Genomic DNA, 13,210 nt, shown 5'->3' on the forward strand with positions numbered 1-13,210 from the left:
GACGGACATGATGTGTTTGGTCTAAACCTCGTAAAAACTCTGCTTAACCTGTCAGGGCCCTAAACTGTCCCACGATCCCAACGCAGCTCACAGTGAGATGAGAGATGACCTTTTCACCCTGTTCGCCAATTCTCTACATTCTGACATACAGACCAATAAATACCAAAAAAAAAGAGAGAAAAACTTTTCCCTCTTGAATAATGACTTTTATATTTGACACTGAAGATTTCGTCATCAAAGTATGTTTTTGCGTGATGAAACGCTGAGTGTGTTGAGTGCAGCTCATCTTTGTGCAAACACATCAGAAAGACAACAAAGAAAAACTCTGATCTTTTGTGAAATCTACTCAATCAGTCTTGTTGATTAAAAAACAAACAAACTACAAAATAGGGACTAAAAAGATAATCACATTTGATAAGCTTTCATCTTTCTGTGATTGGATGGTTCAAAATAAAAACCGTAAAATTTAGGCATATTTTTTTGATTTTCTTAACTTTTCCATTCCACTGTTTTGCATCAGAAATTCTCTAACAAACTCTCAAATCAAAATTACATGTGTAAAATACTCTTTTATCAACAATATCTCTGCTATAAAGATCAATCAGAGGCTCCACTCTTCTCCACTGTATTTGCAAGAGTGACCTCTAGTGGATATTTATAGTAATTACAGACTTTTGTCAAAACTATTGACAGTCACATTTTAAAGGGTTAAGAGCAAAAAATCAACCAGTTTTAGTCAAAAAAAAGACCAATATTTCTTGATCATGACTTTTTTTATTTTTTACGGCAGGCCTTGATTATTAAAATTAATAACCATAATCATTGAAAACAGGGCTTTTGTTCAGGTTTAAAATTAATCTTAGAAACTGCAGTTGGGTATACAAACAGCTGTCCTGGACCTTTCAGTCACATCAAATGATCTCCATCAGCAGATTTCTCAATTATGAGGCCATAAATTACTCAGTTTGAACAATTTAAATCCAGTTTTATGAATCTTAGACAACCAACAACCCATATTAAACCCACAGTGTTTGCCTTAATGCTTCATGAGGTACATCCACCCTCTACTTGACCTCTGAGTCATCTAGTACGGGGGTTTCCTCAGACGTCTTGTTGCAAAGACTGATAGATAATGCTTTGTCACTTCAAATTTTCGGGTGCAGTTTTGCATGAATGAAGCCGCAGGTATTTTTCATTATCAAATAAGCAAACAAGGATCAGTGTCTGCAACAGAGCGTGCATGCAAAATGTGTAAAATCATGCACCTCAAGACCTTTTCTGACCTGCAAAGTGAGGGCCGTACCCCGTCCGTGCCACTGCAAGCCGAGCAGTTTAATGTTGAAATCTTTTATCATACAGAAACACATCGATAAATCATTGTCAGAGGAGAGGATTCTGACCTCCGGACCAAACAATCCATACTGTGTCACTGTTTTCTTTTTAGATGAGTCAGACTCGCTGGATTCTTTCACAACTGAGTCAACAACATTTTTGATTGTGATTAATGCAGCATGTGTGTATGCGCGTGCACGTGTGTGTGTGATGAAATCTGAAGCTTACATAAAAGATCAGGCGAGCACACTTCGACACCAGCCAGTTTGCATTTGTTTGCTCATTTTCCAGACTTTTCCTGAACCTGACAGACAAAACTCTGCTCGCAGACTTCTTTTATTTAACCTGCAGCGTTTCACTTTTATCAACTTGAAGCTGCCTGTTCTGTGACTGGCTGCTGCTCTCATCTTTGCTTTTGGATAATTTAAGTATAAATATGTCACAAACAAAGAAACACAGGAACACAAAGATGACAGTCAAAGTCAAAGAACCGAGTCTTGAACAGAACATATACTCTAGTATATGTCCCAGTGCTGTCTATGAAATGTCAACGACTTCATGTTTAAAACCATTCAAACTAATACTACTGATAAGTACCTGTAGGAGGTTTCTAAATCTTGAACATAAACATGGATGCGTGGGTCTGTTGGCTTTGGACACACAGGCAAAGATTACTCCCTGTTGGTCGAGTCTTATGTTTGCTCACGACTGTCAACAGCAATGAAGGACAATGATCCGGGTCTAAACAGGTTCACGGTCACTGACAGAAATATCACCCCCAAAAAACTCACAACACAATGATTCAACGAACATTGTGAACATCACAAACAACAACAATTGATTTTGAGATTCCTGCCAAATCAGAAATGCAAAATAAGTTAAACTCTTCGTCTGTTTTTTCTTTCTTCTTCAGACTGTAATGTGCTGGTGTTTCCAGTTTGTAGTTTATAAGCTTTTCCTTGGTTCTTTTTTCAGTTCTGTCAAACATTATGCAACTACTTTGAGCAGTTCAGAGTGCAAAGACAAGTATGAAGTTGTCGTTTTTTTACTTGTTTATGTAATAACTGTGTCATCCGACACTCATTGCATCTAATTTATATAAGAAATCTGCTACACAATTGATCACATGAGCAGCTTTTATGTCAAAAAATTGAAACACAATCAGTGATACCTCAGTTGTCTCACTTGCAGTGGCATTTCTAAAAAATATACTTTTAAATAAATGTTGATTGAATTAAGAAAACTGCTGAACATAAAACCTAGTTGTGAAGATACCAAAATAAATCAAATCAAATCTGTTTGATCACTGGTTGTACTTTCAGTGCTCGATGTCAGAACTTGTTCCAATGTTTTCAATGTGCAGCAATGATTTCTGATAAAAGATCGTCCATATTTTAGTCTTCTCCGCCTCTCCCAACCCAACCGGTAGATGGCCGCCCACGCTGATTCTGGTTCTGCTCGAGCTTTCTGCCTCTTATGGTAAAAGGAAGTTTTACCTCACCACTGTTGTCGCTTTCAATGAGGATTGTGTGTGTGTTTAGCAGTGAGTGAGACTGAAGAAGAAAGTGCATCCTCTAGGTTACTGTAATAATTGGTCTAAAATGATACTATAGATATTTATACTTGAAGACATCTGAAACACTAATATTTGGGATTTTTTAATAATTATAGAGTATAACAACATCTTAAGAATCGAGTGCAGAATAGTGACATTTTTTTTTTTATAATTTTCGTCAATGTAAAATATTGAGTTTTCTAGTTACAGTGCACATGAATGCATCAGAGGTTTTTTGAACAATGAATGAACAATCGACCTACAGGTATGTGTAAAATAAAGTATGTAATGAAACATAATGTATATAGGTAGATTTTTCATATATGCATTGTTGTTGTCTGTAATCTAATTTTTTATAAATATATTAATTTAAAAGTGTGAAAGTGGCTCCAGAACTGGGTCAGTGGACCAGGACCCTTCAAACATTGAATATAACTAGAAAGCAAATCTGGAAATCTGCCAGTAGGCCTACTCTTTTTCATTGCGACACAGCAGTTATTCATGGAGTCAGATATCTTAGGGTTAGGTCAGGTTAGGTTAGCTTCACTAAACCTGCTATTTTAAGCTCTCTGGCTTCAACTGGGCTTCATTGTAACGTTATGAGTGTTTAACTAGTTCAGTTTCAAGCAGCAGGGAAACTTTTAAATCCAGCCAATACAACATCTCCAGGCTGAAATTTGGCTGCATACTTTACCATTTCATTTCATGCTTTAGAAGTGTTCATGACTCTCTGGGTAAAAAAAGTGATCATCCAGCGCCATGTGTGCTTTAACTGGCCTCAGCAGGTGACTCTTTATCAGAGTTTAACAGTGATTCAATAAAGCCGGTGGCAGGAGCTGGGCCCAGAAATCGGACCCACTGGCAGGACTGAAAGGTTTTCTGAGACTGTTTGGATGAAAAGAGCTGCAGGAAGTGAAGTGACTCCATCCAGAGGCATAAAAGCTACTCTCTGTTCTTTGATTCATCGAAATGAAACAAAATGATTGCACATTAGAAATAAATAGCTGCGGTTGGACCCAGGTTTCTGAACTGCTGCTCACATTTGCACATCATGCTTTTTTCTTTTTTTTTAACAGTGACAAAAATGGTGGAAGCTCAACTGTGAGACATTTCTGACAGCAAAAAAACAGCCGAAACACAGATTTAGAGAGAAACAACTGAGGTGTTAAAGCTTTTCAAATTCCACATTTCCTGTTGCAACAGCAGGAGCACTGCGTTCTCTATACTTTACATGATTAGTTCAGTCAGCGCTTCCACTTTTGAAGAGGCAAAAAAAAAGCTGCTTGTCATGTTGAGATCGGCTTTAGGATGTAAAGCAAGTAAAAAGCAAAAAAAAAGAGAGCAAAAACCAGAAATGTAACCGTTACAACTAGAAAATGTCATTATTACAATGCAGTTTCCATACTGACCTTTTCAAAACAGAAAGTCTTATTATTACTTATTAACAAAAGAGAAAAAAAAAAAGTTCAATGAATTCAGTTCGTGCACAACGTGATGGTATTTTTGCAGCCTGCGCCTCAGTCAAGGTTAAACCCCTCTTGTGTACAGACAAGAGTCTCTGGAGTATTATTGCTCAACAGGGCTCACTCAGTGTTTGTAAAAGTCTTTTGTGTGGCTGAAATGTAACAAAACAGTTTTCACAGTGTGTATCATATATAAACAATGAACATTTAATATGTAATAAAGATAGATAGATAGATAGATAGATAGATAGATAGATAGATAGATAGATAGATAGATAGATAGATAGATAGATAGATAGATAGATAGATAGATAGATAGATAGATAGATAGATAGATAGATAGATAGATAGATAGACAGATAGATGCAAACATGAACAAACGTGAACTTTAAATTGCTATTTCAATTCATTTTTCCTGAATTTAAACAAACAAATATGGGACACCAAGAAATCCTATTAGCCTCCGTACTGTAGCTCTGAGCAGCTTGCGGCTCTGTTCCGTCGTTCTAAAAATAGCTTTCACGACAATTAAAGGTAACAAATCTACTCTATAGGGACTATAGGGATTATGGCAATGGGCCAAATTGCCAAAATATTGAACTATCCCTTTAAAGTTGTTTATAGTTGCCTTCACTGCATGTTGTCTACAGTAGACCTGGTTTAAATAAACCTGACTGTAACTAGTTGACCTACAACTGACTACTGTAATAGTGATTGGGTGATAAATAACATGACTCAGCTGCATTTCGAGGTTGTTATGCTGCGTAATGTTGAACCATATGTAAACAGTCTCTGACCCTCCCAACCCAAAACAGATAGATGTGATAGAGGATGGACGTGATAAATGGCAGGGAGGACAGAGGGCAAAGGGAAGGATGTATATAGAGAGAAGCATAACAGGGGTGGGAGGGGGTGAGAGGGGAAACATGAGTCAAATGAGGAGCGGGTGAAGCATGGAGCGAGGGAGGGAGTTAGAGGATGGATAGGAGGAGAAAGGGAAAGGGATTAGTGGATGGAGAGAAAGAGGAGGGAGCTACTGAAAGAGCTTCCAAAAAGAAACCTGCTCTGCTGCTGTCATAAACAGAAAAACACAATCATCTGTTATCACGGTTTCTAAAGACATTTAACCAAGCTGTCAGATTGGATTTCTTTCTTTCTTTCTTTCTTTCTTTCTTTCTTTCTTTCTTTCTTTCTTTCTTTCTTTCTTTCTTTCTTTCTTTCTTGTGCCTTGGTTTTGAAATACCCATCTCTAACATTTCTGCTGCCATCCAAGTACAATGTAGAAAGTAACTTTATTCAGAACTTCTATCAGTTTAATTTAGATAGAAACAAGCCTTCTGTGCTGTAGGTTGTAGTGTATATTACACTCACTGTGCCACATTTTTGTTTTATTTGGAAAACTATCTGTCAAATTCAGCATCCAAAGTTATGTTAATTCATTAATAATCGTCACTTTTGTTCCTAAATGATGTCAAGGAAAGGAAAACAGTATGTTTCATTTAGTGAATCCAGGTAAGCAGGAAACACACAGGCTCTTACATACAACCACCTCATAGTGGCTATTGACACCTGAAGCAGGTACTGTATGAGGACAAACAGTTTTCATTCTTCCACTCAGATCTGTTCTAATCTTCATAATACATTAAGTCCTAATAGAAACAAAAAAGCTCTTAATCTGCTCTACATTCATGTAACTTCTGTTCACCTGCTGCTCTGCTGTGTGATGCTGACCAAGGGGCTCAGTTGAGTTACTGCAACTTCAGCATCTGTGGTTCTAAAGGATGAAACATTGAACTTGTATTTTACATCCATAAACTCAAAATATGTGTCCATTTCTGCACTTTTTTTTTAAAAACATCTCTTTTTATTTCCTCCATTACTTAGCACACATATCTCCTGTGTCTTTTTGACTTTTAACAACTTCATAGACTTCTCAATTTCACAGAGTATCACACACAATGAGGCCAACCCACTATTCTCTGTTAATGTTCACCGTACATAAGTGCAGTGCTCAGCAGTTTGTATTTATTTTTTGTTGGCCCACTGGGTTAGTTACCTCTCTGAGTTGGACCAGGTCCATGATGCTGGTCTGCTTTTGATCGGTCGGGACAAACCCTCTGGAAGGTTCTGAAACACACATGTGTCACAGCTGAGTTTTAAGACTTTGAGCATATTGTTTATTGATTATTGCAATAATAATAATTAAAAAAAAAACAACTATATACTGAGTTTGTGCACAGGTTGAATTGTGGTTAAATGGTTCCAACAATGAATCAGTGCACAGAGGAGTTTTCTATAAATTGTTTCATATCCCAACATCCAAAGCTTTGAGTCTTCAAATTAAAAAAAAGTATCCACTGTATCCAAAGATATAATAATATATAAGAATTAATATTGCTGACAATAAAATGTGACATAGGCAGAGTTTACAGTGGAAATCACGGCTGCACTGGCACTATGAAATTGTAATTGAATGAGATTTATTCAACCTGCAATCAATAACAGTGGCAAATACATGATGAAACATGCATGAACTTGGACATGGTATCATGTGAGGGACAAGATACACAACTATTGATTAGATTTTCATAGTGAACATGGAGCTTTCTGAATTCTATGAATCTCTGCCGCCCCAGGACTCATTTTCCACGTAGCTGGTCTGAGTAAGTTGGATACGTCAAACATTGTGGGCGTCTTTGATTGACCCAGTGAATCTCCACATCCTCTACTCCTCCTCCCCTCAATACCCAACGTGACCAGGCCCACGCAAACTGGGCAGTGATATAAACGGCTGCAGCGGCGGCAGCAGGGTACCTTTTGCCCAGCTCTCTCCCAGCTCCTCCAGTCACTCCTGGACCAGAGGACAACTCGCCATGAAGCTGCTCGTCCTGTCTCTCTGCCTGGCCCTGGCATGGGCTGAGTAAGTACAACACTCTTGTCGCTTATCTTATATAAGATAAGTCAATAGTCAACATAATGTTATGTCACTGTAGCATACCAATGCAGTCATTTACTGAACTCTGCAAGCGTAGACATGATATGATTTCTACTGCAAACTGATAATACTCTGCATACTGTTGAAATTGACGGGTATTTAACTGAATTAAGTGCACGACTGACCACAAAGAGTGAAAGAAGTGGTAAAAGGAACCAGCAGATGCTCCAATTATTTTAGATAGCTTTATTCTAGCCTCAATATAATGATGCAGCTTTAGAAGAGTAGAAGCTAGGAGTCATGCTGAGAAGAAGATTTATGGTTTAAAAAAAGATGCATGATAATATTGTGCAGCACCATTTCATGAGTAATAGCATTGTCAAATGTTTCTCTTTTGTTCACTGCTGTTTATGCACATAAAATCCTAAAATGTGTAACAACCTCATCCTCGGAAATGAGAACAATTTAAAAATTATTTTCTCTGTTTCTGTTCATCCAGTCACCATGCAGATCATCATGATCATCATCATGAAGGTGAGATGATAGAAAACATTCGATCATCACTCTCATTTTGACACTGGCCAGATGTTTCTCATCATTAATGTTAACACTTTTTCTTTCCCCTTGATATTCCGCAGAAATCCCTGACCGTTGTCTGGGCATTGAGATGGACGCTGTTGCCGTGAACGAAGAGGGAATCCCATACTTTTTCAAGGGTAAGTTCCTACATGTTGAAGAATCATGGGTTTGTATTCATCGGACACATGACGAAGTGTGTCAGCTGGTCACTGAGCGATTAATCCATGCTCTGGTGTCCGTACTCCCTGTCAGGTGACCACCTGTTCAAGGGTTTCCATGGCAAAGCCGAGCTGTCTAATGAGTCCTTCGCCGAGCTGGACGACCATCACCACCTGGGCCACGTAGATGCTGCTTTCCGTATGCACTACGAGGACAACCAAGCCGACCACGACCACATGTTCTTCTTCTTGGTACGGTCCGGTCATTATAAACACACAGCACCACTATGACCACGCACAAACAAACCCTCAGTGGAAGGTTGGTTATAACAATCTGGTGGTGCTTTGATGCAGGACACCAAAGTGTTCAGCTACTACAAGCACAAGCTGGAGGACGGCTACCCCAAGGACATCTCTGAGGTCTTCCCTGGAATCCCTGACCACCTCGACGCTGCCGTGGAGTGCCCTAAGCCAGAGTGCGATGAAGACTCTGTCATCTTCTTCAAAGGTTGGTGTACATTTTTGCTTTAAAAAAAATTACCTTCACCAAAGAAGTTGTTCTTGGTCTTGTTTGTTATTTTAGCACAGTGTTTTAATGGGACTTTATGAACAATTAAGCTGCAGTCGGATGAAAGAATAACTGCAATTTACTGCGTTTTTGTGAATGAAAAAACAGCAACAACAACTGCTGCATATGAAGCAGATAGAGGAATGTCAATAGTTACAACAAGAACAAATATGGAGGGCTGAACAGCCCTGTAATCGCCCAGGTCCACTTTGACCTCTAACAAATATTGAATCTCAAGTGACGCAGTGACTTTGAGTTTAAAATGTTGACTTTAAGCTTGAATTTAATTTACATCCATAGCAGATGAACTGTGTAAGAAGTAGGAACTTTAACTCTTTTTATCTGGCATTCCCTGGGCAAAAAAAAAAAAAAAGGCCTAACAGTCCTACAGTCTTTGACATCATGTGTTATGGTTCTCCGTAGGAGACGACATCTACCACTACAACGTCAGGACCAAGGCTGTGGATGAGAAGGAGTTCCAGTCCATGCCAAACTGCACATCTTCCTTCCGCTTCATGGAGCACTATTACTGCTTCCACGGACACAAGTTCTCCAAGTTCGACCCCAAGACCGGTGAGGTGCACGGCAGATACCCCAAGGAGGCACGCGACTACTTCATGAGATGCTCCAAGTTCAGTAAGTGAAAATCATACCTTCATAGGATAATTATTAGGAATCAATGGCGGCCTGGACAAAGGTGGAGAATATGTATTTATAAAAACTGATCTCCGCCATATAGGTGAAGAGAGCGACCATGTGGAGAGAGAGCGCTGCAGCCGTGTTCACCTCGATGCCATCACATCCGACAACGCCGGAAACATGTACGCCTTCAGAGGTGAGAGATGCTGCAGAGTTCTTCAGAGATGGTTCCTCAGTGTTTTGCTTTGGGACCAGGCTGTACGATTCTCTTGACAGCCAAATGTTTACGTCCACGTCCTGCTCTCTATCTCAATGGCTCTTCCCCTTTTGCAGCCTCTCAAAGTGTTCACCTTGTTTTGCAGGCCACCACTTCCTGCATAAAGATGCTGGCAGCGATGTACTGAAGGCCGACACCATCGAGCATGACTTCAAGGAGCTGCACAGTGAGGTGGACGCTGTCTTCACCTATGACAACCACCTTTACATGATCAAGGTAAACGAAGAGGACAAACACATGCAAATCATCATTGATCCCATCATTTTTTCTTCTTCTTCTTCTTCTTCAACACTGAAATCACATGACTTTTCTTCCTCCCACCTCAGGATGACCAGCTATTCCTTTACAAAGATGGAGAGCCCCACACCCACCTGGAGGGTTACCCTAAGAGTGTGAAGGAGGAGCTGGGCATCGAGGGTCACATCGATGCCGCTTTTATCTGCGAGGATCATCACATCGCCCACATCGTCCAGGGTAAGGGCACAGTCAAAGGTTGACATTAGCAAGCAATAGTCCAGGTTAATGTGTTATCCTTCTCGCCCACTCACATGATGTTTCCCTACCTCGTGTCCTTCAGGCGATAAGCTCCATGATGTGGACATGAGGGTCACCCCCCACGTTGCAAGCAACGAGCGTCCAATTGCCCTCTTCAAGAAGATCGACGCTGCCATGTGTGATGCTGCAGGAGTCAAAGTGATCATTGGCAACCACTTTTACCACTTTGAAAGCCCCATGTTGATGGTAGCTGCCAGGGCTCTGCCTGAGCAGCACAGAGTATCGCTGGAGATGTTCGGCTGCGATCACTAAGAGGCTCGCTCGACAGGACTGAATGGATTGTGTGTAGAGTGTCACATACAACACAGTGAAACATGGAAGAATGACAGCACCGGCAACATCGTACAGGAGGCCGCCTAATAAACAAGTCGACAAGCAGACAACGATGCAATATTTTACACTAGCTGTTTCCCTTCTGTGTTTTACCTCAAAATAACCTGCTATCTGTCGTATGTCTATCCGGAAGAGTTTTTCTCTTTTCATTACCATGCTCACTGGTCCTCCATGTAAAAGTGTGCTACTCAGGAGTTATAGGATTCTCCATGTTTGTCTGTGATTTCATTTTGTGCAGTGTTGTTGTGAATAAAGAGAAGAATGGACAAACAGTCTACTTTTTCTAGTTTTTATTTATTTATTTTTTTAGTATTGAGTAAATTTTTCATAATTAAGATGTGATTGAAAACTATAAACTATAGTTTCTACTATAGCAGCACCACAGAAAAAGTATTTTCTAAACTTTATCATGAACATTGAGGGAATATGCTGTTGTCCACCAAACCCACGTTGTCACATGTTCTTTATTATTGTATTACATTTCTTGTGCTTTACAGCTCATTCTTGAAAACAACAAGATCTGAGAAAGTGTTCTCTAAGTTTCTGCTCCTCTATACCAACTTATCTTTAAGACCTTGATTACCCTGGCAACAGAGTATAAAAGTGTCTCAGTCCGGACGTCCACTATTAGTCATAATGGTGTCCCAACAGTGACCCATTGTATAAAACAGTGAATGACATTATGGCCTGTGCTCTTGCTCTCTGGAACCATAAGTGAGGCCTATAGGAAAACAAGGTGAGAAAAATCCTATTCAGTATTTATGATCTATTTGTTATATTGCTTTTCTATATAAAAACACTAGTTAAAAATTAAGATAGGCTATAACTTGAGATAAAGAAACTGTTAACATCAATTTGTCATTTATACATGGTTGATTTTTTGACTGCGTGGAAATAGATCTTATATTTTTCCGTCTTCTTGTACAGCTGAACATTGTGCAGTTGTTCAGGTTAGCAATTTATTGAACTAATGGGTGGACACACTATCGACTTCATAGTTTTTTCTAGACTTGAATGAACGTTGCATATCTTTGCACAATGCAGGAACCAGCACTAATTCTGGGTTTTCACCAGTAGAGGGCACAAGAGTTCCACATCAGGAGCCAGCTGTTTGACGAGACCAGTTCAGCTTTTTGTGTTTCCCTCAGTCTGTGGCTCCGTCCTGTTTCTCTCCAACAGAGCAGCACAGATAAGTCAGTGCAGGTGTGATATCTTATTCCTCGGAGGCAAATACTGAGACTTTGAGATTTTGAGAGTCAACCGCAGGGAGCTTTGTTTTTTGTACGCTGAAATGTTTTCGACTACCTGTGAACGCCGGCTCACAGGCCCTGCTGTAGTTGGCAGGAACACAGAATCTGTTTGACAGAAACCTGTAGTTTTCCATCTGCTGAATGGAGAAGAAGCGGCTAAATTATTCTGTGCAGGTTTCTGTGAAATGCTAATTGTTTGACTTAACTTGTTACTTGAGCTACTTAACTCAATAAACTCAGACTCTATCAGTGGCTCTGCCATGTGGTGCCAAGCAGGGTTCAAACAGATGACACATATGACAGTTTACAATATCAGTTTAAAATACAGATTCTAACTTAAAATACAACATTTGAGGGGATTCAAGATGGTGGCATAGAGAGTGGTTGACTTTTTCTGAGCTCTGCACCACCGCACTGAAATTTCATACAGAATTCAATATTCGCAACAACTTCCACATCGTGTATTTTAATGTGAGTATCGACGAGTATTTTTTGAGACCCTGGGACAAGATACCACCAAAAGAAAATCGAAATCCGACCAAGACGAGCAGGCCAGAAGCTACTGCTGCTAACATGCCTGACTCTCCCCCAGTGGAGGAAGAGCTGCAACAGCTACAAGCTAACACAGAGGTTGTCCTTGACCCGACTTTTCGTCAAACTATTCAACAGCAAACATAACCAGAGTGATTGATGAAAAGCTTGGGCCCTTATCCCAAACGATACAGGCCCACGCCCAACAGCTGAACACATAAGACGGTGGACACGCGGGTTCAGGTGCTTGAAAACCAGATACATTTTTTGTTTTGTCTGGTCCTGTCTTCTATATGTTTGTTTTTGAAGAAAATTAATAAACACATTTAAAAAAAAAATACAACATTTAAAGGTGTACAGAAAAGAAGAATTAATTTGATTCCACTATGGGTCATAAAATTAGTGTAATAACTCATCTCTCAGACGATGTAAGCCCAAACTTTGTGCAAAATTCTATTTTCGAGTAAATCCGGGATGAAAGTGTGTTTTTTTTCCCCGCATTGGATGATGCAGGCACACGAATTATGCGTCACGTTGCTCACAATTCATCAGCCACTGATATTGGATCCGTCATCCGTCAATCAAACGTCTGAGACACACACACACACACACACCGAGCTCGGTCTTGCCCCAAGCATTGAATGTCCCGCCTGCTCGATAACGGCCAATCAAATTTGTTTTCCTTACTCGGAGAAGGAGGCACGACAAACAGGACAAACGGCCATTTCTGAACACCTTTAACTTGCTTCAAATACAATATTCAAGGCACAGGCTTTAAATCAAATGTCATATCCAGGCTGTGTAAGGCCTCCAGCCCTTATTATTTCACTGTCGATGCAGTTAATCAAATCTTTACTGAAGTGTTTTGGTTTATCTGATTCTAGTTTATGAGGTGACTCAAACCTGAAACTTGCTGTGTTTGAATTTCCACAGAGGGGTGTGTGATGTCCTGTTGGCAGCTTTGTTCGCTTGACTTTCATGTTCCTTTTACTTTTCTGTGTCTCTATACTGTATGTCATGCAATCTGCACCGCCG

The 13,210-nt window shown here is 39.9% G+C and overlaps 1 protein-coding gene across 1 annotated transcript; it reads left to right on the forward strand.

The window, feature by feature from the left end:
- The first annotated feature begins 7,157 nt into the window (after nt 1-7,157).
- hpxa (hemopexin a) lies at nt 7,158-10,666 on the forward strand. The gene is made up of 10 exons (XM_085765738.1): nt 7,158-7,270; nt 7,785-7,819; nt 7,924-8,001; nt 8,117-8,274; nt 8,377-8,530; nt 9,014-9,226; nt 9,330-9,425; nt 9,592-9,722; nt 9,833-9,980; nt 10,084-10,666. The coding sequence occupies exons 1-10, from the start codon at nt 7,224-7,226 to the stop codon at nt 10,311-10,313; spliced, it is 1,290 nt and encodes a 429-aa protein (XP_085621864.1). The 5' UTR covers nt 7,158-7,223; the 3' UTR covers nt 10,314-10,666.
- The last annotated feature ends 2,544 nt before the right edge of the window (nt 10,667-13,210 follow it).

The sequence above is a fragment of the Trachurus japonicus genome, chromosome 21 (genome assembly GCF_045865225.1).
Source record: "Trachurus japonicus isolate A0001 chromosome 21, Traja_1.0".
Taxonomy (NCBI): domain Eukaryota; kingdom Metazoa; phylum Chordata; class Actinopteri; order Carangiformes; family Carangidae; genus Trachurus; species Trachurus japonicus.

Coding starts and splice junctions, on each gene's coding strand:
- hpxa (XM_085765738.1), top strand. CDS start 7,224: ATGAAGCTGCTCGTCCTGTCTCTCTGCCTGGCCCTGGCATGGGCTGA. Junction 8,002..8,116: donor AATCCCATACTTTTTCAAGG/GTAAGTTCCTAC, acceptor ACTCCCTGTCAG/GTGACCACCTGTTCAAGGGT. Junction 9,426..9,591: donor AAACATGTACGCCTTCAGAG/GTGAGAGATGCT, acceptor CTTGTTTTGCAG/GCCACCACTTCCTGCATAAA.